Source organism: Heteronotia binoei, chromosome 21 (assembly GCF_032191835.1).
Source record: "Heteronotia binoei isolate CCM8104 ecotype False Entrance Well chromosome 21, APGP_CSIRO_Hbin_v1, whole genome shotgun sequence".
NCBI lineage: Eukaryota > Metazoa > Chordata > Lepidosauria > Squamata > Gekkonidae > Heteronotia > Heteronotia binoei.
In genome coordinates, this window is record NC_083243.1 from 181,064,901 (window position 1) to 181,087,083 (window position 22,183).

The 22,183-nt window shown below is 46.5% G+C and overlaps 1 protein-coding gene across 15 annotated transcripts in view; it reads left to right on the top strand.

Annotated features, from left to right (window-relative positions):
- The window catches only part of BIN1 (bridging integrator 1), a 188,109-nt gene that overhangs the window by 83,583 nt on the left and 82,343 nt on the right, over positions 1-22,183 (top strand). For all 15 annotated transcript variants that reach the window (XM_060263260.1, XM_060263262.1, XM_060263265.1 and 12 more), the window contains exons 3-5: positions 10,382-10,436; positions 11,408-11,502; positions 17,877-17,972. In XM_060263260.1, coding sequence (XP_060119243.1) covers positions 10,382-10,436; positions 11,408-11,502; positions 17,877-17,972 — 246 coding nt within the window. The remainder of the gene's footprint in view (positions 1-10,381; positions 10,437-11,407; positions 11,503-17,876; positions 17,973-22,183) is intronic.

Here is a 22,183-nt window from a genome sequence, read left to right on the forward strand (position 1 = left end):
CTCTCTTAAGAATCTTATAACATAAAAATAGAAAAGAAAGATATAAAATTGTTATTAAGAACATAAGTGAAGCCATGTTGGATCAGGCCAACGGCCCATCAAGTCCAACACTCTGTGTCACACAGTGGCAAAAATTTTTATATACACACATACACTGTGGCTAATAGCCACTGATGGACCTCTGCTCCATATTTTTATCTAAACCCTTCTTGAAGGTGGCTATACTTGTGGCCGCCACCACCTCCTGTGGCAGTGAATTCCACATGTTAATCACCCTTTGGGTGAAGAAGTACTTCCTTTTATCCGTTTTAACCTGTCTGCTCAGCAATTTCATCGAATGCCCACGAGTTCTTGTATTGTGAGAAAGGGAGAAAAGTACTTCTTTCTCTACTTTCTCCATCCCATGCATTATCTTGTAAACCTCTATCATGTCACCCCGCAGTCGGCGTTTCTCCAAGCTAAAGAGTCCCAAGCGTTTCAACCTTTCTTCATAGGGAAAGTGCTCCAGCCCTTTAATCATTCTAGTTGCCCTTCTCTGGACTTTCTCCAATGCTATAATATCCTTTTTGAGGTGCGGCGACCAGAACTGCACACAGTACTCCAAATGAGACCGCACCATCGATTTATACAGGGGCATTATGATACTGGCTGATTTGTTTTCAATTCCCTTCCTAATAATTCCCAGCATGGCGTTGGCCTTTTTTATTGCAAATGCACACTGTCTTGACATTTTCAGTGAGTTATCTACCACGACCCCAAGATCTCTCTCTTGGTCAGTCTCTGCCAGTTCACACATATTCTTCAAGGAAATGCATATTTCTAATATTACTAATAACCCTATTACATAATATTACATAACCCTATCTTCATAATTATAGTACACCTTCGTTCTTCATTTTAATATTTTTAACACTTAATTGTTATCAAAAATTGCCCAGTGTCCTTTTATTTTCCATTCTTTTTTCTATATATCTTCTGTATTTCCCCCAGTCCATTTTAAAGCTATCCAAATCATAGTCTTTTAAGATTGTTGTGATTAATATTTTATTTTTGAAGTATAAGTAGGGATGTCTACAATATTTTATTAGAGTGGATTTTGCATTCAGATCTTGTTCTTTTCCATCCAAACTGCTGTATGTCAAAAACTGATCTATGTCAAATCCAGAGAGGGGAGTGGGTTTCACTCTGTATCCTCCCCCATCACTGTATTTTTCCTAGTGAAAGAGTAGACTGTGAACACTAGGGACCCTTTTTTCTTTAAAGTTCCATAGATACTAATGTAAGTGACCCCAAGATTCATGTATCCCAAGAAAAGCACACCCATGTGTTTGCAAAATGAAAACGCACAAAATGATTTAATTACGTATTTAATATATTTTTTTAAAAAAATAATTATGCCACTTTCCTTTTGGCTCAAGGTAGTTAAAGAAAGAACTTGTTTCCAAATTACCTCCTTGTATGCTGAATATAATTATGTTTAGTTTTTAAATTGTAGGGGGAGGTAGGATTGCCAGCTCTGAGTTGGGAAATATCTGGCGATGGTGGGGGCTGAGGTGGGTGAGGCTTGGGGAGGGACTTTAGTGGGGTATTTTGCCATAGTGTTCACTCTCCAAAGCAGCCATTTGCTTCAGGGAAACTGATCTCTGTTGCATAGCTCCATCTGGACCTGCTTGAAAGCTCAGCATGTGTGTGAGCTGGAAGGCATTTTTAGTTTGCTAGCTGGAAACAGGTGTGCTGCATGTGCAGAAATTCCCACTTGTGTGAAATTGTCAAGAAAAGTGTGGATGCTAAAAAAATAATTGCTAGCATGTTCTTTGACATCTGAGGGAGCAGTAGTTCAGCACAGAGTCTTACACACTGGGTTTGATTCCCCATTACTCTACCTGCATCTGCTGATGTGTACAGCAGGACTATGACACCTTGCAATTTGGATGTTATGTCTTTGTTGATACACCCCAAGACTGCATTAGCCTTTTTTTGTTGCTGCATCATGCTGGGTGCTCATATTTAACTTACGGCCCACCCTTACCCCAAGATATGGTTCGCGCACATTGCTACCAGAAATGTATCCCTCATCCAGTATGCATGTCCCTCATTTGTGTTATCCAGATGTAAAACTTGGCACTTATCCTTGTTAAATTGCATCTTGTCCACTTCTGCCCACTTTTCCAGTGTGTTCAGATTTTGTTGAATTTTATATCTTTTGGTGTGTTTGCTGTTCCTCCCAGTTTGGTGTCATCTACAAATTATATGTGTGAATGGAAGGAGTGACTGCCACAATGTGGAACAAATGTCATCATTCTCTTAAGTTACCATCAAGGCACAACAGGCAAAAGTAAGAACCAGGCTAGGAAATATAAGGTTGCACTGGGATTTGCCATGGCTGAGATGACTGATGGAATTTGAGTATGTGAACTTGCCTCCACTTGAAGGCTGAAATTAGGCGGCAGGTCTTAGGAGAGCTGAAAAGGGTCTTAGCCAATCAAGCATTATTTCCCATGACTCGAAGCACTGTGAATTTTGCTCTGAGCATGACTGACTGTGGAACATACCATGTCTGGTGATCAGATGTGAGCCTATCACTCAGTCTATATGGTTCGCATTGAGCAGCCATGCATGCAGTACGTTCAAAAATAGTTTGTGCTCGGTTCAAGCTGATTGGGGGCCATTAACTACTTAGACATACACTCAAGGGTTATTGAAACACAGCATTTATTAATAACTAATATACATGATTTGTGAGTGATCTGTCTATTTCAACAATTGCCTGCTGAGTGGAGCATATGAACATATGAAGCTGCCTTATACTGAATCAGACCCTCGGTCCATCAAAGTCAGTATTGTCTTCTCAGACTGGCAGTGGCTCTCCAGATGAGTCTCCAGATGAGGTTTTTCACACCTATTTGCCTGGGCCCTTTTTTGGAGATGCCAGGGATTGAACCTGGGACCTTCTGCTTCCCAAGCAGATGCTCTACCACTGAGCCACCGTCCCTCCCCTTATGCAGTTATGCAGCAGTTATGCAGCAAGGCACGATGGGGTAGTGTGAGAGTGCACATATTCAAAAAGCATAGTAAGCACTACAGTGAAACAATTTGCCGAACACTCATTAATAGATTGGCTATATAGTTTGGTAATCGTTGAAAAATGAGGTCACAACCGAGAAATAGGATGCAAGCCAAACTTGTGGGCATTTGAACATTCCGATCCATGATGTAGACTTTTTTTTTTTTGTCTTGTCATCTGCAAAACCTGGATGTGTCCATGTCAAAAGAAGTGATTCTATTCTAAATTCCTTCAGCTCTCCCTCTGCGTGAAATCTATGTAAATTATATGATGTTGATTAAAAGATTGGCCTGCATCCGCTGGACCTTTTGGGCTGCAGCAAGAGCAGGTGGTAAGAAAGCTGCATTTTGTGGGCAGAAATCCTCCTACCAGTGGAAACATTCTGGTGGATTCAAGCTTCTGTGTGTAGTTAAGCGCTTCTGTAGAACATATCTCACTGTTCAGGAAGTATCATCTTAGTTTAGCATCGTATGTTTGCCCTCCTTAGATCTGCTTTCGTCTAGCTACCATAGGGTTAGCAGGTACCACTTAGGAGCATAAAAGAGTGATGGCTCTTTCTTTTTAGAAAGGGCTAGATCCCTAAAGATAGCAAGCACTGGTAATCCCAATTTTCAGTCATACCCCCATTATGCCAATAGCTAGAGATCAAACCAAATCGGGCACGAGAGATCTGTCATGGATCTCTCCACCTTTTTGTCTTTAAAGAAGCTGTAAGGGAGAAGGATTTAACCCTTTCCCCTATGCCATTTCAAAAGTGTACCCCCAAAAAACTACTTACCATGCTTTGTGGTAGGGGAAAAAAAGGGAATTCCCTGTATCTTTTATTTTCTACTTCTGGGCTAATGGTTGTGTGTGACTGGTCTGATTTAGATTAGGCAAACAGTAGAAGGAAAAGTTGTTAAATCCCCTCTGCCAGAATTGCTGTGCCAATAAAAATTCTTTTTCCCATCAGGGGCAAAAAAAAAAGGGGGGAGGGAGAGTTGAGAGATTTGCAGTGCAGTCCTATTCAGAGTTACTCCAATCTAAGCTCAGTGCCCTAGACTTCTCCAGCTGTGCCTCAGGATCTATGTTAATCTCCAATATGGTCATCAAAGAGCAAAGATTGGCAATTGACACTGGCGGATTTATTTATTTAGGATTTATATCCCGCCCTTCCCACAAGTGGCTCAGGGCGGCTGACAAACAACAAACAACATTCTCTTACCACTTCAATTTTCCACTGTCCAGGGCTTTTTTTTGTAGAAAAAGCCCAGCAGGAACTCATTTGCATATCAGGCCACACACTCTGACACCAAGCCAGCTAAAACTGTGTTCCTGCAAAAAACAAAACCCCTGCCTTTGTCAGAGTTTCTCTTTTACCTTACCTTACATCCACTTTTTAAGCTCTTGAAGCCAACATTATTGTGTACAAACAAGTTTATGTATGTCTTAGCTCATTTTCTAAGACATGTTCTTCGCATTTTGGTGTACTGCTACTCCTGTCAAATCTTGGTAAAGTGTTGCACTTTGGAGTGGAATCATATACCCCTACTTCCATGTGCTTTTTTAAAACTGAAAACGTGTGTCGTTGGCCTACAAGAACTATTACATTCTTTCTGAACGCACATTGCACATACAGACAAATGCACACAGATCTCAATAACATTCTCCTTGAGTCCCAGCTACCTTTCTAAAATGATCCCCCCAACCCTGTTCTTGTTCCTGCTACAGATGATATATCATACAGTCCCACCTCATGCTAATTTGTTTGGAAAGAAATGCAGCTAGGGTTGCCAACCCCCAGGTGAAGGCAGGGGATCCCCCGGTTTGGAGACCCTCCCCCCGCTTCAGGGTCATCAGAACGCAGGGGGAGGGGACGGAAATGTCTGCTGGGAACTCTATCATTCCCTATGGAGATTTATTCCCATAGAAAATCATGGAGAATTGATCTGTGGGTATCTGGGGCTCTGGGGGGGCTGCTTTTTGGGGTAGAGGCACCAAATTTTCAGTATAGCATCTAATGCCTCTCCCCAAAATACCCCCCAAGTTTCAAAAAGATTGGACCAGGGGGTCCAATTCTATGAGCCCCAAAAGAAGGTGTCCCTACCCTTCATTATTTCCTATGGAAGGAAGGAATTATGCTTGTCACAGCCTTGATCTTGGCTCCACCCCTAATGTCTCCTGGCTCCACCCCCAAAGTCCCCAGATATTGCTTGAATTGGACTTGGCAACCCTTGTTCCTGGCTCCACCCCCAAAGTCTCCTGGCTCCACCCCCAAAGTCCCCAGATATTTCTTGAATTGGACTTGGCAACCCTAAATGCAGATGACTTTACTCTGGCTGAGTTCTAAAGAAGTGTGTGTAAGATTGCAGTCTCAGTTCCATAAGCAGCATGGGATTTCCCCCCACCCCCCTTTACCGGTCTCACTATAATGCTTTTCCAAGTTTACCTCGTTGATTTAATGAAGTGTTGCTAGAATGTAAAACAGGATGCAAGAGATAGTAGCAAGTAATTCCTCAATCCAACTTCCTTCCTGCTGAGGCAATGTTGCTAGTGCTACCTCAGCAGCTGGGATGGGAGGCCGTGGATTGTCTGTTTAGCATAAACAGGGCAGGCCGGTCAGCATAAAGTGGAAATGGCAGTGTGGTTTCTGCTCAGTTTAGCGTGCGAACAGTGAGAGATGGAAAGCAAACTAATATGGAAGGGGGAGAGGGTGATAATAGGCTTGCCAATCCCCAGGTCCCAGCAGGGGTTCTTCTGCTTTCCCAGGCTGCTTCCCGCCCCCAGTCAGCCGGCCGTCGGGGGGGGGGGGAAGCCCCGCCCCCAGAGGACCATGTGGCTTTGGAAGCTTCAGTCTCTGATTGAAAGGTTTCCTCTTGTCTGTGTTACTTTGAAGAAGTTGGCAGCAACTCTTGAGTAGAGAGGCCAATCCCCCTTCAGTCACCAGAAACGGGGGGGGGGGGCGAGGGGGGGAGGGAAACGTCTGCTGAGCACTTCATTATTCCCTATGTGGAGATCGATTCTCATAGGGTATAATGGGGAATTGATCTGGAGGTTTCGGGGGCTCTGGGGAAGCTGTTTTTTGAGGCACCAAATTTTCAGTATAGTATCTAGTGCCTCTCCCCAAAGTACCCCCCAAGTTTCAAAACGATTGGACCACGGGGTCCAATTCTATGAGCCCGAAAAGAAGGTGCCCCTATCCTTCGTTATTTCCTATGGAAGGAAGACATTTAAAAAGGTGTGCTGTCCCTTTAAATGTGATGGCCAGAACTCCCATGGAGTTCAGTTATGCTTGTCACACCCTTTTTCCTGGCTCCACCCGCAATGTCTCCTGGCTCCACCCGCAATGTCTCCTGGCTCCACCCCCAAAGTCTCCTGGCTCCACCCCCAAAGTCTCCAGATATTTCTTGAATTGGACTTGGCATCCCTAGGTGATAATTATGGGAAATTCCTGTTTCCAGATCTGTACCTTCTGAAGTCAATGTCCTGTGAACGGCTAGTTTTCAAAGCCCCCCTTTATAAGGGTGAAAGCAAAATGGAAGTATGGCATCCTGTGTGGATCTGCCATTAGACGTGGCATTCCGCATTCTTGCATCCATCTTTTGAAGCTTCACAGCTGCTTCTGTGGCAGTAGAGAATCCTTACCAACCTTTGTTTAAATATAGCCGTGAAAGGGGATCCAGCGTGTGACCTTTTCCTTTTCTGATGGTTTCATCTTTGTGACGTGTCTCTCCAGAGAAAGGGTGAGGGAGAGAGCAGATGCTTTTTATCAGAATAATACTGGGAAATTGCAATGCTTTCACAATAAACTTTTAAAACATTCTCTCTTTTAACAACAACTTGTCTGCCTTTTGAACGGGGGACCTCTTTCTGGATTGTCCTATACCTGACAGTGGTGGGGCTAATGCTTTTAAAACAAATGTTGAGTCCAGTGGCACCTGTTAGACCAACAAAAGTTTATTCAAGATATGAGCTTTTGTGTGCAGACAAACTTCCTTGTTGTCTTCCCACCCACCCAAGTGAAGGCATTTACTCCCCCCCACCTGTGGTGTCTTCCCACCCCACACCCCAACTTTCCAACCCCCACCTCCTCCAACTGTTTCCCCCCCAAAACACCTCTTCCTCTCAACTCCCTGTGCACTGTTGCCACTCCACTATTCCCCCACACATGACATTCACTCACCCCCACCCTTGCTGTCTTCCCACCCACCCACCCTTGGCCTTCACTCACTCCCCTCCCAACCAGTAGCAATTTATTCATTTATTTATTTTATTCAATTTATATCCCGCCCTACCCCACCGAGGCGGGCTCAGGGCGGCTTACAACCCAAAAAGTAACAACTCAATTTAAAATACATTAATAATACATTGATAATTATAATTATACAATAAAACATAAAATACATATAAAATACATAAAAACATGTAAAACTCACTTCAGTATGTACTATGCTACCTTCTTTAAATCAATTCTTCAGTATTCCAGTATTAAAAATCTGATGTTCGAGATTTGAATATTCAGGCATTTCGATAACAATTACCGTATTTTTCGCTCCATAAGACGCACCTGAGCATAAGACGCACCTAGTTTTTAGAGCTGTTTGTGTGAATTTAGAGGCATTTGTGTGAATTTTTTGCAGTATTCGCTCCTTAAGACGCACACACTTTTCCCTCCACATTTTTTTTGGGAAAAAGTGAGTCTTATGGTGCAAAAAATACGGTATATGCCAACCGGAAGAGGGCTGTTTTGCAGGCCCTGCGGAACTGTTCAAGGTTCCGCAGGGCCCTTACCTCCTCCGGGAGCTGATTCCACCAACAGGGAGCTGCAATCGAGAAGGCCCTGTCTCTGGTCACTTTCAGACAGGCCTCCTTTGGCCCAAGGATTGTAAGAAGGTTTTGGGACCTTGATCTCAGCACTCTCTGGGGAACATGTGGGGAGAGACGGTCCCTAAGGTAGGCAGATCCCAGGCCATAAAGGGCTTTAAAGGTCATGACCAGCACCTTGTACCGAACTCGGTATGTTATCGGCAGCCAGTGCAGTCTCCGAAGCCCCGGCTGAATGTGCTCCCGCCTAGGGAGCCTTAACAACAGCCGGGCAGCTGCATTCTGCACTAGCTGCAACTTCCGGGTTCGGCACAGGGGCAGCCCCATGTAGAGGGCATTGCAGTAGTCTAACCTCGAGGTGACCGTTGCATGGATCACTGTTGCCAGGTCGTTGTCCTCCAGGAAAGAAGCCAACTGCCTTGCCCACCTAAGATGGAAAAATGCGGACTTGGCAGTGGCTGCTATCTGGGCCTCCATAGTTAAAGTAGGCTCCAATAGCACCCCCAGGCTCCTAACCCGCTGACAGAGGCACACCATCGAGGGCCGGTAAGGGAATCTCCCTCCCCCGACCACGGCGACCCAGGCAAAGGACCTCTGTCTTCGACGGATTTAGTTTCAGCCCGCTCAGCCTGAGCCATCTAGATACGGCCTGCAATGCCAGGTCCAGGTTTTCTGGGACACAGGCAGGCCGGCCGTCTATAAGTAGATAGAGCTGGGTGTCATCAGCATACTGGTGGCAACCCAGCCCATATCTCCGGGCAAGAGGGCGCATGTAGATGTTAAACAACATCGGGGAGAGAACTGCACCCTGAGGGACCCCGCAATCCAGCGGGTACCTCCGGGACAGTTCACCCCCAATCGCCACTCTTTGTCCCCGACCCTTGAGGAAAGAGGTAAGCCATTGTAGAGCCAACCCCTGAATCCCCACGTCGGCAAGACGGCAAGTCAGCAACCGATGGTCGACCATATCGAACGCTGCCGATAAGTCTAACAACATCAGTACCGCCGAGCCGCCTTGGTTCAGATGCCGCTGGAGATCATCCACTAGGGCAAGCAGCCAGGTCTAGGGTAACCAGTCTCCAGGTGGAGCCTGAAGAGCTCCTGGTATCACAACTGAACTCCAGACAACAGATCTCTCTCCCCCTGGAGAAAATAGCTGCTTTGGAGGGTGGACTCTATGGCAGGGGTGTCAAACTCATTTTGTTATGAGGGCCAAATCTGACATAAAACAGACCTTGTTGGGCTGGGCCATGTCAGGCTGGGCCGTGTATGTTCCTATTTAAAATTAGGTAGCAGAGATAAAACTTTATAAAGGACACAGACAAACACAATTAATTTTTTTTTAAAAAAGCCTAAAATATGCTTAAAAATTAGCGCTTGTTGGTCTTAAAGGTGGGTTTTTTGTATTTCTTCCATGGGATCCAGGAACTGGGCAAAGGAAGCTCTGGCTCTTTCCTTCCTTCCCCAGGGGACCAAGAGGGGGAAGAGGCTCAGCCAATACAAGGAAGAGAAGCTTGGCTCAGTAGTCTGCTGTGTGACTGAGACAGCCTGGCAAAGCAAGCTATCCCCCCCTTCCTTCCCAATGGAGGAGCCTCAGCCAATGGAGAAAATAGAGGTTTTGCTCTGTAGCTCCTGTGTGATTGAACAAGCCTTGCAAAGCAAGCTGTGATGCAGAAGGCAGCAAGAGAGAGAGGGAGAAGGAAGCAGATGACTGCCAGTTGCTTGGGGGCCTGATCTGGCCCCTGGGCTGCATGTTTGACACCTCTGCTCTATGGCATTATATTCAGCTGAGGCCTCTCCCTTTACTGACAGAACCACACTTAGTTGCCTAGCAACAGCCACTGCCTAGCAGCTTTCCAAATGGCCCAATTCTCGTCTGTCCTGGAGCAAGGCTGAGGGGAGGAGTGAGTGAGTGAGTGACAGGAAAGAGGCAGCCGCCATGGCCTCTGAGGAAATGCACCCAGCAGGGCCAGGTCTTGCTACCTAGTCACATGACCGCATTCATTTTCTGTCTCTTTGCCGTCTTCCTTCTACTGCTGCCTATTTTCTCTTCTGAATGCCACAGAGAGTTGGTAGGGAGAAAGAGGGAGGGAGAAAATGGACTCAACTAATGGAATGCAACAGAGCTTGAATGGCAGCTGATGGACCAATGGCTGATGGAGTGCATACCACAGCCAATGGGAGAGCCAGAAAGTGCCAATATGCTCTTTTTAATATATATATATGTGTGTGTGTTTGTGTGTATACATATATATACATGTTTGTATATGTATATATATACCCATACACATCATGCTGACTCTCTAATTATATTGTCCCTTAGAGTTATGATCTCTGCTGGAGATAGCTGTAACTGCTACTGGCAAGACCTTTTGAGCAAACTCTCCATGGAAGTCCTTGTTGTGTGTTCTGATCACTAGGGGCCATGATATTTCCTGTTTTATATGAACTGCAGATTGATGCTGTCCTTTTGTTATGCTGGCTAGTCACTGGCTGTACTTAATGTCTTTTCAGTTTGAAGGCTCCAAGCTGCAGAAGGATCTCCGGACATACTTGGCATCAGTAAAAGGTAAGATCTGCGGAAAAAATAGTCCCATAATAGCATTTCTAGAACCTCCTTCGGTAAGGTAAATAATGTCAAATAGAATCAGCCGTTGTATGCATCTAATTTCCTCTTGGTTGAATCAACCAAAAAGTTGGTCTTGGAAACTTCTTGTAAGAGGCAAAGCAATAGCAAGGAATTCAGAAGCGGTCAGCAGGTCAGGACAATTGTTGCCTCCCTCCAGCATGGAAACTACTCATCTCTTGACCACATGCTACGTATAAACAGTGTGCAAATAAGACTCCGGTAACATTCTCAGATGCTCGTGGTTCTCGCTGTCAAGCTATCTGAGCTGTGGAGCACTTCCTATAGCTTAGTAACCGGCATTTTTAAAGTCCTGATTTTCCATGAGCAACAAGGCAGCTGGTGGTTTCTGATGGGATCTTCTCTCTCTCTCCTTTGTGTATCGTACATTTATTAGCATGTGGTTTAAAAAAAAAAAAGTTTTGTTCCTAGTTGAATGGAGTAAGTCAAACTGGACTTCTCTGGTTTCCCACCCCTAATATTTAAAAACTGTGTGGAAAAATAATTGCCTTTTTATTTCCGCCGAGCAAATTCTTTGTAAAATATAATTCTACAAAATAATAATAAAAAAAACCCTCAAAAGTTCTAAGCTGCAAACGGTCTGCTTGCAAAAGATAGTTCCTTTAAACTATGGTGTTTGTTTTTTTTTTTTTTTAAAAGGCCATTTCGAAACAAATATGCTTTTCTTTCTGTTTTTGTCGCAAGGAAGAAATGTTACGCCCAATAGCAATTTATGTACGTGCGTTTGTATTAAACTCTGTTTTCCTTGCCTAAAAATAATTCACTTGGGGATGGGATGAGTCCTTCATCGACAAGAGAGGTTCGTTCCTCTGTTTCTTCCTCATGGGGAAGGGTGCTTGATGGGATGCTGCCGCGTCATCACAAATTCTGGATTTCTCTTTTCTATCTCCAAGCAATGCACGAGGCTTCCAAGAAACTGACCGAGTGTTTACAAGAAGTCTATGAGCCCGAATGGCCTGGCAGAGATGAAACTAACAAAATAGCAGAGGTGAGGAGCTGTTCCATCAGGGGTCTGCATCATTCACATATGAATATCCCATCTGTGTTGCTTGTGTTTGGGGCCATGGTTCTTTGAGTAAAGAGCTGGGCTGATTTGGGGTTTCTGGCACTGGTCCATAGTGAGACAATCGGGCGATCTTAAGTTCCATATTACAACAGCGCAGGCACAAAAGGGCCAAAAGCACTAGCAGTTAGTAACAATCATTCAAAGTGCAATGCAGTTGGCACTAAATAGACACTTCTGTCTCCTGATTCCTGTCTACCACTGTAGTGTAGACTTAGAAAATTTACTGAAGGCCATCTCGAATTCAAAGGGAAAAAAAAGAGCATTTACTGAAAGCCAGGGTAGTGTCGCGGTTAGGAGATGACATCCTGTACCGTGCTTTTCTGCTCCACCAAATGTGCAATCATGGAGTTCCTGTGGTTGGGTAAGTCCAGAGTAAGCTGGTGTTCAGGCTCATTTCTATCCCCCTGCCTCTTGTGCAGCAGACAAGCAGACTTGATGCTATCAAAGATTTCAGGTTTTCACGTCTGGCATCATCATTAGGGTTTGTAGAATCTTTCGGGCTCACGTGCCGTGTTCTACTGGAGAAAGTTTTTCTTCCAGACGTTTTGTTCTCAGCTGCGGAGAACATCCTCAGTGGCATTGCAGCCGGAGCAGGTGCTCTGATCTTCTTGGCTGCTGTGCATTGAGTGAGGCCAGGGCTGCTGGAGAGCTGCTATTTCTAGGCTGGAGGGGGTATGGTGAGAGGCCAATTGGTTTGCGAATGTACCCATTGTTTGGTGGGGCTTCCTGGAAGGGTAGTGATAAGGAAACTGGCTGTGGAATGTTACCATTGTTCTGTGTTGATTGCTGGGAGGGTTGGAAGGGGTGTGAAGATAAGGAAGATGGTTGTTGATTGTGCTGATTGTTCTCTGGAATGTGCTGGTTGTTCTGTGACTTGATGCTGCTTGATAAGTGGGCTTCCAGGCATCAGTAGGTCTGCAGCAAGGATAGCATCTTGAGGGTGGCAGTGTCTCATGTGCTTGACGGTGGTCCCCAGCTCTGGAGCATCTCTCACCACCAGGTGAAGCATGTGTATCAGGCAAACAATGCACTCGAGGTGCATAACCTTTACCGCTGCCAGCGTGTTGGTGCTGGTGTCTGTGACCGCGTAGTTACATATGATGTTGCCACCATCCACCCGCTCCCTCAAGCTACTCTGTATCACGGCAGTGACGTTTTGCACTATGTGGTCTTCATCCATCCCTGAGCATGGAGCAGAATCATTTTGTAGCCCAGCAGAACTGTCCCCTCTGGGGCCTGGGTCATATCCCGGCAGTCCGGACAGGCAGGTTCTCTGTTTTGCCACTTGTGGGCGGTGAGGGAGAGGTAGCCATGCTGCTGGTTGCTCCAGAGGTCTGACATGAAGTGCACAGTTCTACCTTGGGCTTTGGAGAGCTTGACCATCGCCACTACGGAGTGCTGCATGGCAGGCGAGACTCTTTGGCTCATGGTCCTCTGTGTGGAGATGAAGTACTTGGGAACCAGGTGCTGCAGCAGCCAGTGAAAGGCTATGTCCTCCATGAGGGAGAAAGGCTGGTCATTCACAGCAGTCATCTTGCTGATGGGGTGACAGTTTCCTAGGCCCTCCACATAGCCCTTCTAGATGCCACTGTTGGCATCCCTGGGGAAATGACTTCTTGGAGGGTGACCTGCCTTGATGTCCCACTCACCACACTCCAAGTGCAGTGAGTCTTTCTTGAAAGAGCCTCCTGCTCCCTGTCCATTTCTCCCTGCTGAAGGGAGTGGGCCTCTTCTTTCTCCCACTGGCCACCACTCTTTTCCCCTTTGCAGATGTCTGTGAAGGACAGAGGAGGACAAGTGTTGGGGGTTTGTACCCCTCTGGATGTGGGCATGGCACACCTGACACTCTTCCACACAAAGGTCACTAGGGAGGGTGTGGAAATGATTCCAGTGTTTGGTCTGGAAATGGGCCCCAAAAGGGCTTTTTTGTAGCAGGAACTCCTTTGCATATTAAGCCATACACCCCTGATGTAGCCAATCCTCCTGGAGCTTACAGTAGGCCCTGTACTAAGAGCTCTTTAAGCTCTTGGAGGATTGGCTACATCATGGGTGCGTGGCCTAATATGCAAAGGAGCTTCTGCTACAAAAAAAGCCCTGGGCCCCAGGATTGGAGAAGATGGGAGGAGGGACAGCTGCTTTCTGACCCTGGGCTGGGAGGGGCCACAAAGGGTTGTACTTGAGGTGGAAGTAGCAGCAGGGAATTGTGTAGAAGGGGAAGATGCTCCCCCACCCCCAAATCACTGCTGTCAGAATCCTTCTTTCCAAAGAATGTTAGTAATTGCTGGTGTCTGGGCAGTGCTAACAACTCTTTTGCCTTTGTGGGGAGCCTATGAATGAATCAAGGAAAGGAGGCTCCAAGACCCCTGGTGATGCCCTGTTCCAGTAGGCTGGCAGGAAGGATTTTGTGCCTGGGCATGGGGACTAGTGGTATGCAGAGGGTGGAGGACATCTTCCTCCCCCCCCCCCCCATGATGAGCACTCTTTGCATCCACTTTCACCCTCGTGGCATAGAGGTGTTCACAATCAAGAGGGGTGGTAGGGTATAAAATATGGCTCCTTAGCTGAGCCACTCAGTAGCTAATCCCCTCTGCTTGGTCTGAGCAGAGAGCTGGGGTGACTCAGAGCCCTGAGTCCATTTAACACCCTCAAACCCCAGCAGAGGAGAGGAGTTCACAATCACAATGTGGCTCCTCAGCTGAGGCACCAAGTAGCTAATCCCCTCTGCTTGGTCTGAGCAGAGAGCTGGGGCGACTCAGAGCCCTGAGTCCATTTAACACCCTCAAACCCCAGCAGAGGAGAGGAGTTCACAATCACAATGTGGGTCCTCAGCTGAGGCACCAAGTAGCTAATCCCCTCTGCTTGGTCTGAGCAGAGAGCTGGGGCGACTCAGAGCCCTGAGTCCATTTAACACCCTCAAACCCCAGCAGAGGAGTTCACAATCACAATGTGGGTCCTCAGCTGAGGCACCAAGCAGCTAATCTCCTCTGCAGAGCAGAGCAGAGATATGGGGTGGCTCAGAGCCCAGAGTTCACCTAATACCCAAACACCAGCAGGCGAGAGGAGTTCACAGTGAAAATCTGGCTCCTTAGCTGAGGCATCCAGTAGCTAAGCCCCTCTGCTCAGCGTGAGCAGAGAGATAGGGTGGTTCACCTAACATGTAAACCCCCCACCAAGGGAGAGGTTTTCACATTTAAAATCTTGGTCCTCAGCTGAGGCACTGAGTAGTTATGCTGCTCTGCTTGGTATGATCAGAGAGTCAGGGTGGCACAGAACCCTGAGTCCATCCAACATCCAAACCCCGGTAGGGGAGAGGAATCCACAGGCAAGAGGGAATGTGCTCTGCTAGTCTGCTTTTAACAAGTTCCCTGCTTCTCTGTCTAACTGCCAACAGAGGAGAGGGTGGGGAGCTAAGCTGAGGGTATATATAGCGTTCTGATCCCATAGAGCAGAATAGGTATTCTGTTACTGGCAGCCAGCAGCACCTGTCAAACTTTGGAGGGCTCCTATTGATGTTTCCAAGGATGAAGAATTCCACTTTGGCGTTGTAGTTTTGTAAACATTTAAATTGAGCCTAGACTAGAAATGTAATCATTCACAAATTGCCACAAGCAGCACCAAAGTTTGTGAAACGTTCACGTGGTCACCCTTCCGCAAACATTGCTTCCCGAACCGTGAACTGGCCAAAATTCACGACGAACTTTACTTTGTGAGCTGGCTCTTGCCCATCCCTATGTATCCCTATGCATGACTATCAGAAATTTGTTTGGGTTTTTTCATGGTGCGTGATGATGAAGCCAGCAAAAGGAAAGTTCATGCTTATTCGATTTCTGCGGTATTGGATTTCTGTGGGTGAAAGTGGCTCTTAAAAGTAAGGCAGACTTGTCAGCAAAAGAGGTTGGTAGCGCTAGCCATTTTCCAATAGCAGCCAATAGCAGTCTCTGATCTGCTCATGAAACTCCTCCCAGCACAAAAGCTGGGAGCTGTGATAGAGCAGTCACGAAACAAAGATTTTCTTAGTGTTTAGGATGCTTTGCCAACCAACTTCTTTGTGTCTTCGGCAATGCTGATTGGGAGCGAGGGATGCTGACTTGACCAAAGTCGTCAACCATGTTGGTCTGAAGTTGTAGAACAACTGCATCAAGCTCTGTGGCTGACCAGGGATTTGGGCCTTTAGCAGCCATGCCAGAGATAAACTGGATGAAGTCTGCCACAACCGCTTGCCTGCCTAAAGCTTCCAGAGGGTATTTCCCTCTTGCTGATGAGCAGCTTGCCCTAATCAGAATTGAAGCAAACCTTTTCTCTTTATACTGAGGTTGCTTCATGAGTTGTATTTGCTTGGACATCTGAGGCTGTTTTGCTACTGAACTTCTGGGTTTCTTATTGTGAGTGACTTTGGCTGGAATCTCAAAGGTACCTGTCTGGGAATAAGTCCCACTGAATAACATGAGACTTACTTCTGAGTACGCTTTTAATGATAACTGGCTTTCTCTAATTGCATCGCCTTCCTTTGAATTGTCCCAGTTTCTAGTTGCTGTGATTTTTTTGTTGGTGCTGCTGTAGGATGCCTTGCAGGTACTCAAAGAACAGTAGTGAATTTAATGTACATTGAGCTGGGGCCTCTTTACACATCTTAAGCGCAATCCAGACTGAGTTAAGTACTTAAGTACTTCTGAGTCCCATTGGTTTCAATGAGAATTGAAAACAAATCAGCCAGTATCATAATGCCCCTGTATAAATCGATGATGTGGCCTCATTTGGAGTACTGTGTACAATTCTGGTCACTGCACCTCAAAAAAGATATTATAGCGTTGGGAAAAGTCCGGAAAAGGTCAACTAGAATGATTAAAGGGTTGGAACACATTCCCTATGAAAAAAGGCTAAAACGCTTGGGGCTCTTTAGCTTGGAGAAACGTTGACTGCTGGGTGACATGTTAGTTTACAAGATTATGCATGGGATAGAGATGGTAGAGAAAGAAGTACTTTTCTCCCTTTCTCACAATATAAGAACTCGTGGACAATGAAATTGCTGAGCAGTCGGGTTAGAACTAATAAAAGGAAGTACTTCCTCACCCAAAGGGTGATTAACATGTGGAATTCATTGCCACAGGAGGTGGTGGCAGCTACAAGCATAGACAGCTTCAAGAGGAGAATGGATAAGCATATGGCACAGAGGTCCATCAGTGGCTATTAGCCACAGCTTATTGTTGGAACTCTCTTTCTGGGGCAGTGATACTCTGTATTCTTGTGCTTGGCGGAGGGCACAGTGGAAGGGCTTCTAGCTCCACTGGTGGACCTCTTGATGGCAATTGTTTTTTTTGGCTACTGTGTGACAGAGTGTTGGACTGGATGGGCCATTGGCCTGATCCAACATGGCTTCTCTCATGTTCTTATGTGACACAGAGTGTTGGACTGGATGGGCCATTGGCCTGATCCAACATGGCTTCTCTTATGTTCTTATGTGACACAGAGTGTTGGACTGGATGGGCCATTGGCCTGATCCAACATGGCTTCTCTCATGTTCTTATGTTCCTAATGAGAAAAGTTAGCCATGTGCAATCCCATGGCCTGCCAAGAGATAGATTTAAAAGCAGTAGACTTTGAACAGATTGTGATATAATTTTAGAGGTTTTTGTTAGTTGAGAGCAGCCGCATTATATAACCTTGTAATCATACGCTTTTCACTTTTTATCCTGCTTTGCTCCAGTCTTCCAGAACTTGGTCTGATATGAACTTTTGGAAAGATTGCTGTCCACATGCATTTGCATGGTGTTTACATGGGACAGTACATATTTTTAATACTTCATCTCACTTTAGTGCCATTTTCTTTTCTTCAGCCTCTGCACCAGCATTTCATTTCCCTTCCCTGTAGCACTGAAGGGATTTTTAAAATTATCAACAGTTGATATATTGCTCTAGTGTCACTGTATTACTGTCAATTACCTCCACTAGTGTGTATTGGGGGGGTGGTTCTTGTGGCAGAGGGGGCTGAGGTAAGGGAAATGCATGGAAAACTGCCATGTGGATGCTGTGCATTTGCAGTGGCAATGAGAACTGCACAGATGATCGTCACTGTATGGATGCAGCTGAGACTACATTTTTGCACCCAAAAATGGGATAAGCAAACATTGGCAAATGCATATCACAAAGGGAGATCACATTGGCTGCATCTTGGTGCAAAAGGTGTGCTTGCTGGGTTTGTCATGCATAATATATGAAATTTTACTTTCTTTTTTGTGCATGTAAAGGTACCAATATGGCTGCATTCTTGGTCACAGATTTTCTCAATTGTCTTGTAGAACAATGACCTGCTGTGGATGGACTTCCATCAGAAGCTGGTGGATCAGGCACTGTTAACTATGGACACCTACCTCGGCCAGTTCCCAGATATAAAAGTATGGTTCTTTCACTACTTTCTTGTAATCCTTTTTTTTAATATTGGTATTTGTGTGATTGTGGGGGGGGAAGAACCATGTGGTGCAGATACCAAGGGAGAATTGTATGAGAAAACTAGCTGCATGAGATACTTACTTTGTTCATTATGAGCTATTTTAGGGGAAAGGATTCCTTGTTGAGAGGAGAGGAACTCAATTTTAATGTTAGGCAAAATGGCTCTGAACTATGTGGGATGGGGGAATAGGGCTCCATCCACCTACTTACCCATGGGCCAACGTTGGACATAATGTGTAACTACAGTATAAACTCTTCTTTATCATTGTCTTTTATGAAGGGATGGAGAGAACCCTTATCAAATTTGATTCATTTCAAAGCTGAGCCCGAGTTAGTGATGTAATATGGCTGCAAAAAAAAAAAAAAAGATGAATGCAATTTTAAGTCCTATTAAGAGAAGCATAGAATCTGAGTAATAGTTTAACTCTGTTCTCTGCTAGTCAGACCTAATGTGGTTCTGGTCGCCATGCTTTAAGAAAGATGTAGACAAACTGGAATATGTTCAGAAGAGGACAATGAAGATTGTTGGGGTTCTGGAAAACGTGTTCTGTGAGGACAGGTGAAGAGACTGGGGCTGATTCCGCACTCACCTTTCTCCAGGGCAGGCTTCCATTTCTGGGCAGAGCAAACTGGCGATTTCGCACCAGTTGCTCCGCGCTGGCATTTTGTGCGGGGCAAACCCACGATTTGCCCCGTGCAAAATGCCGGCATGGAGCAACTGGTGCAAAATCGCCAGTTTGCTCCGCCCATAAATGGAAGTCTGCCCCGGAGAAAGGTGAGTACGGAATCAGCCTGGGTATGTTCAGCCAGAAGAGAAGGCTAAGGGGAGTGTGTCTGCAATCTTCAAATACCTGAAAGTATTCCTCTGCTGTTCTAGAGGGCAAATATTCCTCTGCTGTTCTAGAGGGCGAGCCCATCTATGGTGGGCTTAAGATGCAGGGGGGTAGATTTCAGTTGAATGTTAGGAGGCACCTGGTAATGGTAAGAATTGTCATCCATTAACAATGAAACCAATTAACTTTGTGTGGGTAGGCACTCCTTGCCCGAAGTTTATCAGTGGCTTTGGGGATGTTGTGGCTTTCTTTCATTGAGCAGGGGATTGGACTACATGGCCTGTAAGACCCCTTCCAACTCTCTTATTCTGAAATCTGATATGTAGGCAGGATGTGTGCTGTGTTTACCCATCCCTGTCCTTATTTTGATGGATAAAAATAATTGCTGTATAGTACATGCAATGTCCAGCACTGTGCATTTGCCCAGTAAACGAATATGGTTATTATTACATTTAACTCCATAGAATGTCTAAAACATCTAGAAGTGCCATCAAGTATGATGCAAAACTTCCTGTTATGTCTTGAACATAAGCTGTTACCGCATGGCGATCGCTACTGAGGCGACCTGTGGGTCCCCGGATGTGGCTCGCCAGATGCCCCGCCCATCAAGATCTGTGGCGGGAAGTTTGACTGACCAGGATTGGACTGGTCAGACAAGGGGGCAGTTCCAGATAATGTATATAACCGGGACCTGGCCCGCGTGCTCCCTTTCTTGTAATCTGCTACTGAATAAACCACGTTGCCTTCAAACCGTCTCGGTTCTCAGTACATTACACTTCCTTTGTCTAATCTCCTGGCAAATGTTCACTGCTGTGTTTTGCTGTACCCTAGCCTCCTATTCTCTGATAAATTTCTTCTTTTAATATATTTTAATGACACATTTTTTCCCCTTCACTCAGACCCCTGACTGTGAAATGCATTAGTTGTATTTTCTTTATCTGATTATTTTAACGTTGTATAAAACTAGCCCGGACACAAGGGTGATTCAAGTCCCCCCCCCCCTGGTTTCATACTGCAGACTGCAAAAGCAAAATTGGTTTTTAATGTGTTGGTATCTCTCCCGATTTTTTTTTAAAAGTTGTTTGGATTGGACCATATTTCCTGCACAAATGTACGTTCTGTGGTGCTTGCTAAATAGCAAGTACAAATAAAGGTTTGCATCGCTGTGAATCCAAGGGCAGATATGAACCTTGCCCATCTCTCTCTTCTCATGAAAACCTTCTGATACGCTGACAAGCGGAGGAGTCCTGGGAGCCCTGTGAAGAAAATCCCATTTGGCTGTGATTAAGGAGAAATGGGCCCTATTGCTTCCTCTGTGTTTTTGCCCAATCAGGAGCTGTGCTAGTAAAAGAGGGGTGAGAGTCTCTGGGCGTTTTCCCACTGACCTTACTCCGGAGCGACGCCCCTCTTCACCGCGCAGCGTCTGCGCGGATTTCGCACCAACTGCTCCGCAGAACCCGGAAGAGCCGCAAAGTCCCGCGGTGTTTGCATCGCAAATGTAAACTGGTTTTTGGCGGTTTACATTTGCGATGCAAAAGCCGCGGGACTTTGCGGCTCTTCCGGGTTCTGCGGAGCAGTTGGTGCGAAATCCACGCAGACGCTGCGCGGTGAAGAGGGACGTCGCTCCGGAGTAAGGTCAGTCCGAAAACGCCCTCTGTGTTCACAGCAGTGCCTTTGACTCCAAGCATTAGGTGTTCTGAGGTCTTAGGGCTTAGGACTTACCCCCTAGATTTGGGTCTGTGTTCCTTCAACTTGACTCTTATGCCCATTGGTCAGACATCAGTGGCTAGAAATTTCCCCAGGGCTGCAAGGGTCCAATTTGAATCATAACCACAGAGGGAAGGGGCTTCAGCCTTCCCCCCATGCATTTTTCTGATGCAAAATGTCTCTGGGGCTGCTATTTCTATACTCACGGCTACATGTGCAGCCCCTCAGGGTAGTTACTGTCAGGGTTGGCCCTAGGGCATATGGCACCCCAGGCAGCATTGCTGCACACCGCCCTCCACCCGTGCCCCCCTCCATGGTGCTTCCCCCTGCCTCCTAGTTTTAATGCCCTGGATGGCCGGTGAAGCGCCATGCTCCCAGGGCTCTTTCAAGGCCACCCGCGCTAATCAGCTGATTGGCGGGTAAAGCCACGTGAGGGTCAGCAGCTCCTATGCCAGCCTTCCAGGGCGCTCACCACGATCAGCACTGGGGCAGCGGCAGTGGGAAGGACGAGTGAGCTGCTGAAAAAGCGGCAGCCGTTGCTGCCTCCTCCCCACTTCCTTCTCATGTGATCCAAGAAGGAAGCGGGGAGGACTTTTTCAGCGGCTTGCTTGTCCTTCCCACTGCCCCAGTGCTGATCATGGTGAGTGCGCCAGGAGGCCAGCATAGGAGCCAGTGGTCTCTGCACTGCTTCATCCACCGATCAGCTGATCGGTGGGTAGGGGGCAGCCTTGAATGAGCCCCGGATGTGCAGCACTTCACCGCCCATTCCTGAGCATTAAAATTTGGGAGGAAGGGAGAGAGGGGAAGGCAAATATGGATTTGCCTAGGGGACAGGGTGGGGGCGAGGGCCGATTTCGGTGCCTCTTCCCCTGCCCATGTTCTAAGCAAATGCCCAGTTTGCCTGGTGGGTGGGCCAGCCATGGTTACTGTACGCATTGGGGCAAAAATCACTCCTAGCCAGGGCTGGTTTGGGTTGGGGAGGTGGTATGGGGGAAGCCTTTTCTCCTCCTCCTGCACCATGGTCCCAATCCAAATCGGGCCTCTGTGATGCTTGGGATATTTATTCCCAGCTTCTGATCTCTGATTGAGGGGAATGTGAGATGGGTTAGGAGAACCTAGGGATTCCAGCCTCCAGGTGGGACCTGGGGATCCCTCCGAATTACAGGTCATCTCCAGACTGCAGAGATCAGTTCTTCAGGAGAAAACGGATTATTTGGAGGGTAGACTCTAGAGCATTGTACTCCACTGATATCCCTGTCCTCCCCAGGCTCCATCCTTATTTCTCCAGGAGTTTCACAACCTGTACATGGCAACTCTACCCTCACCGCCACCAGTGACCGGGGGGACCTGGCAACCTTAGAAGAACCCAGACTCAACTTAGATAAAAGTGTCACACTGTTTGGCCCTGCGGGAGGAGGGAGAGGGAACCTTTAAGAGACATCTGTGAGGACCTTCTGAACATGAAGTCTGTGGCAGAATGGTTCTGCTCTAGCCTGCAGGCCCTGTTCCCCCCTGCCCTCCTTGGTTTTCCCTACATCTGGAGGAGCTTTCTTCTCTCTCTGTTCAACTGTCAGCACCACCTGACCTTTGTAGGAATTGCCCACTGGAAGGGTCCG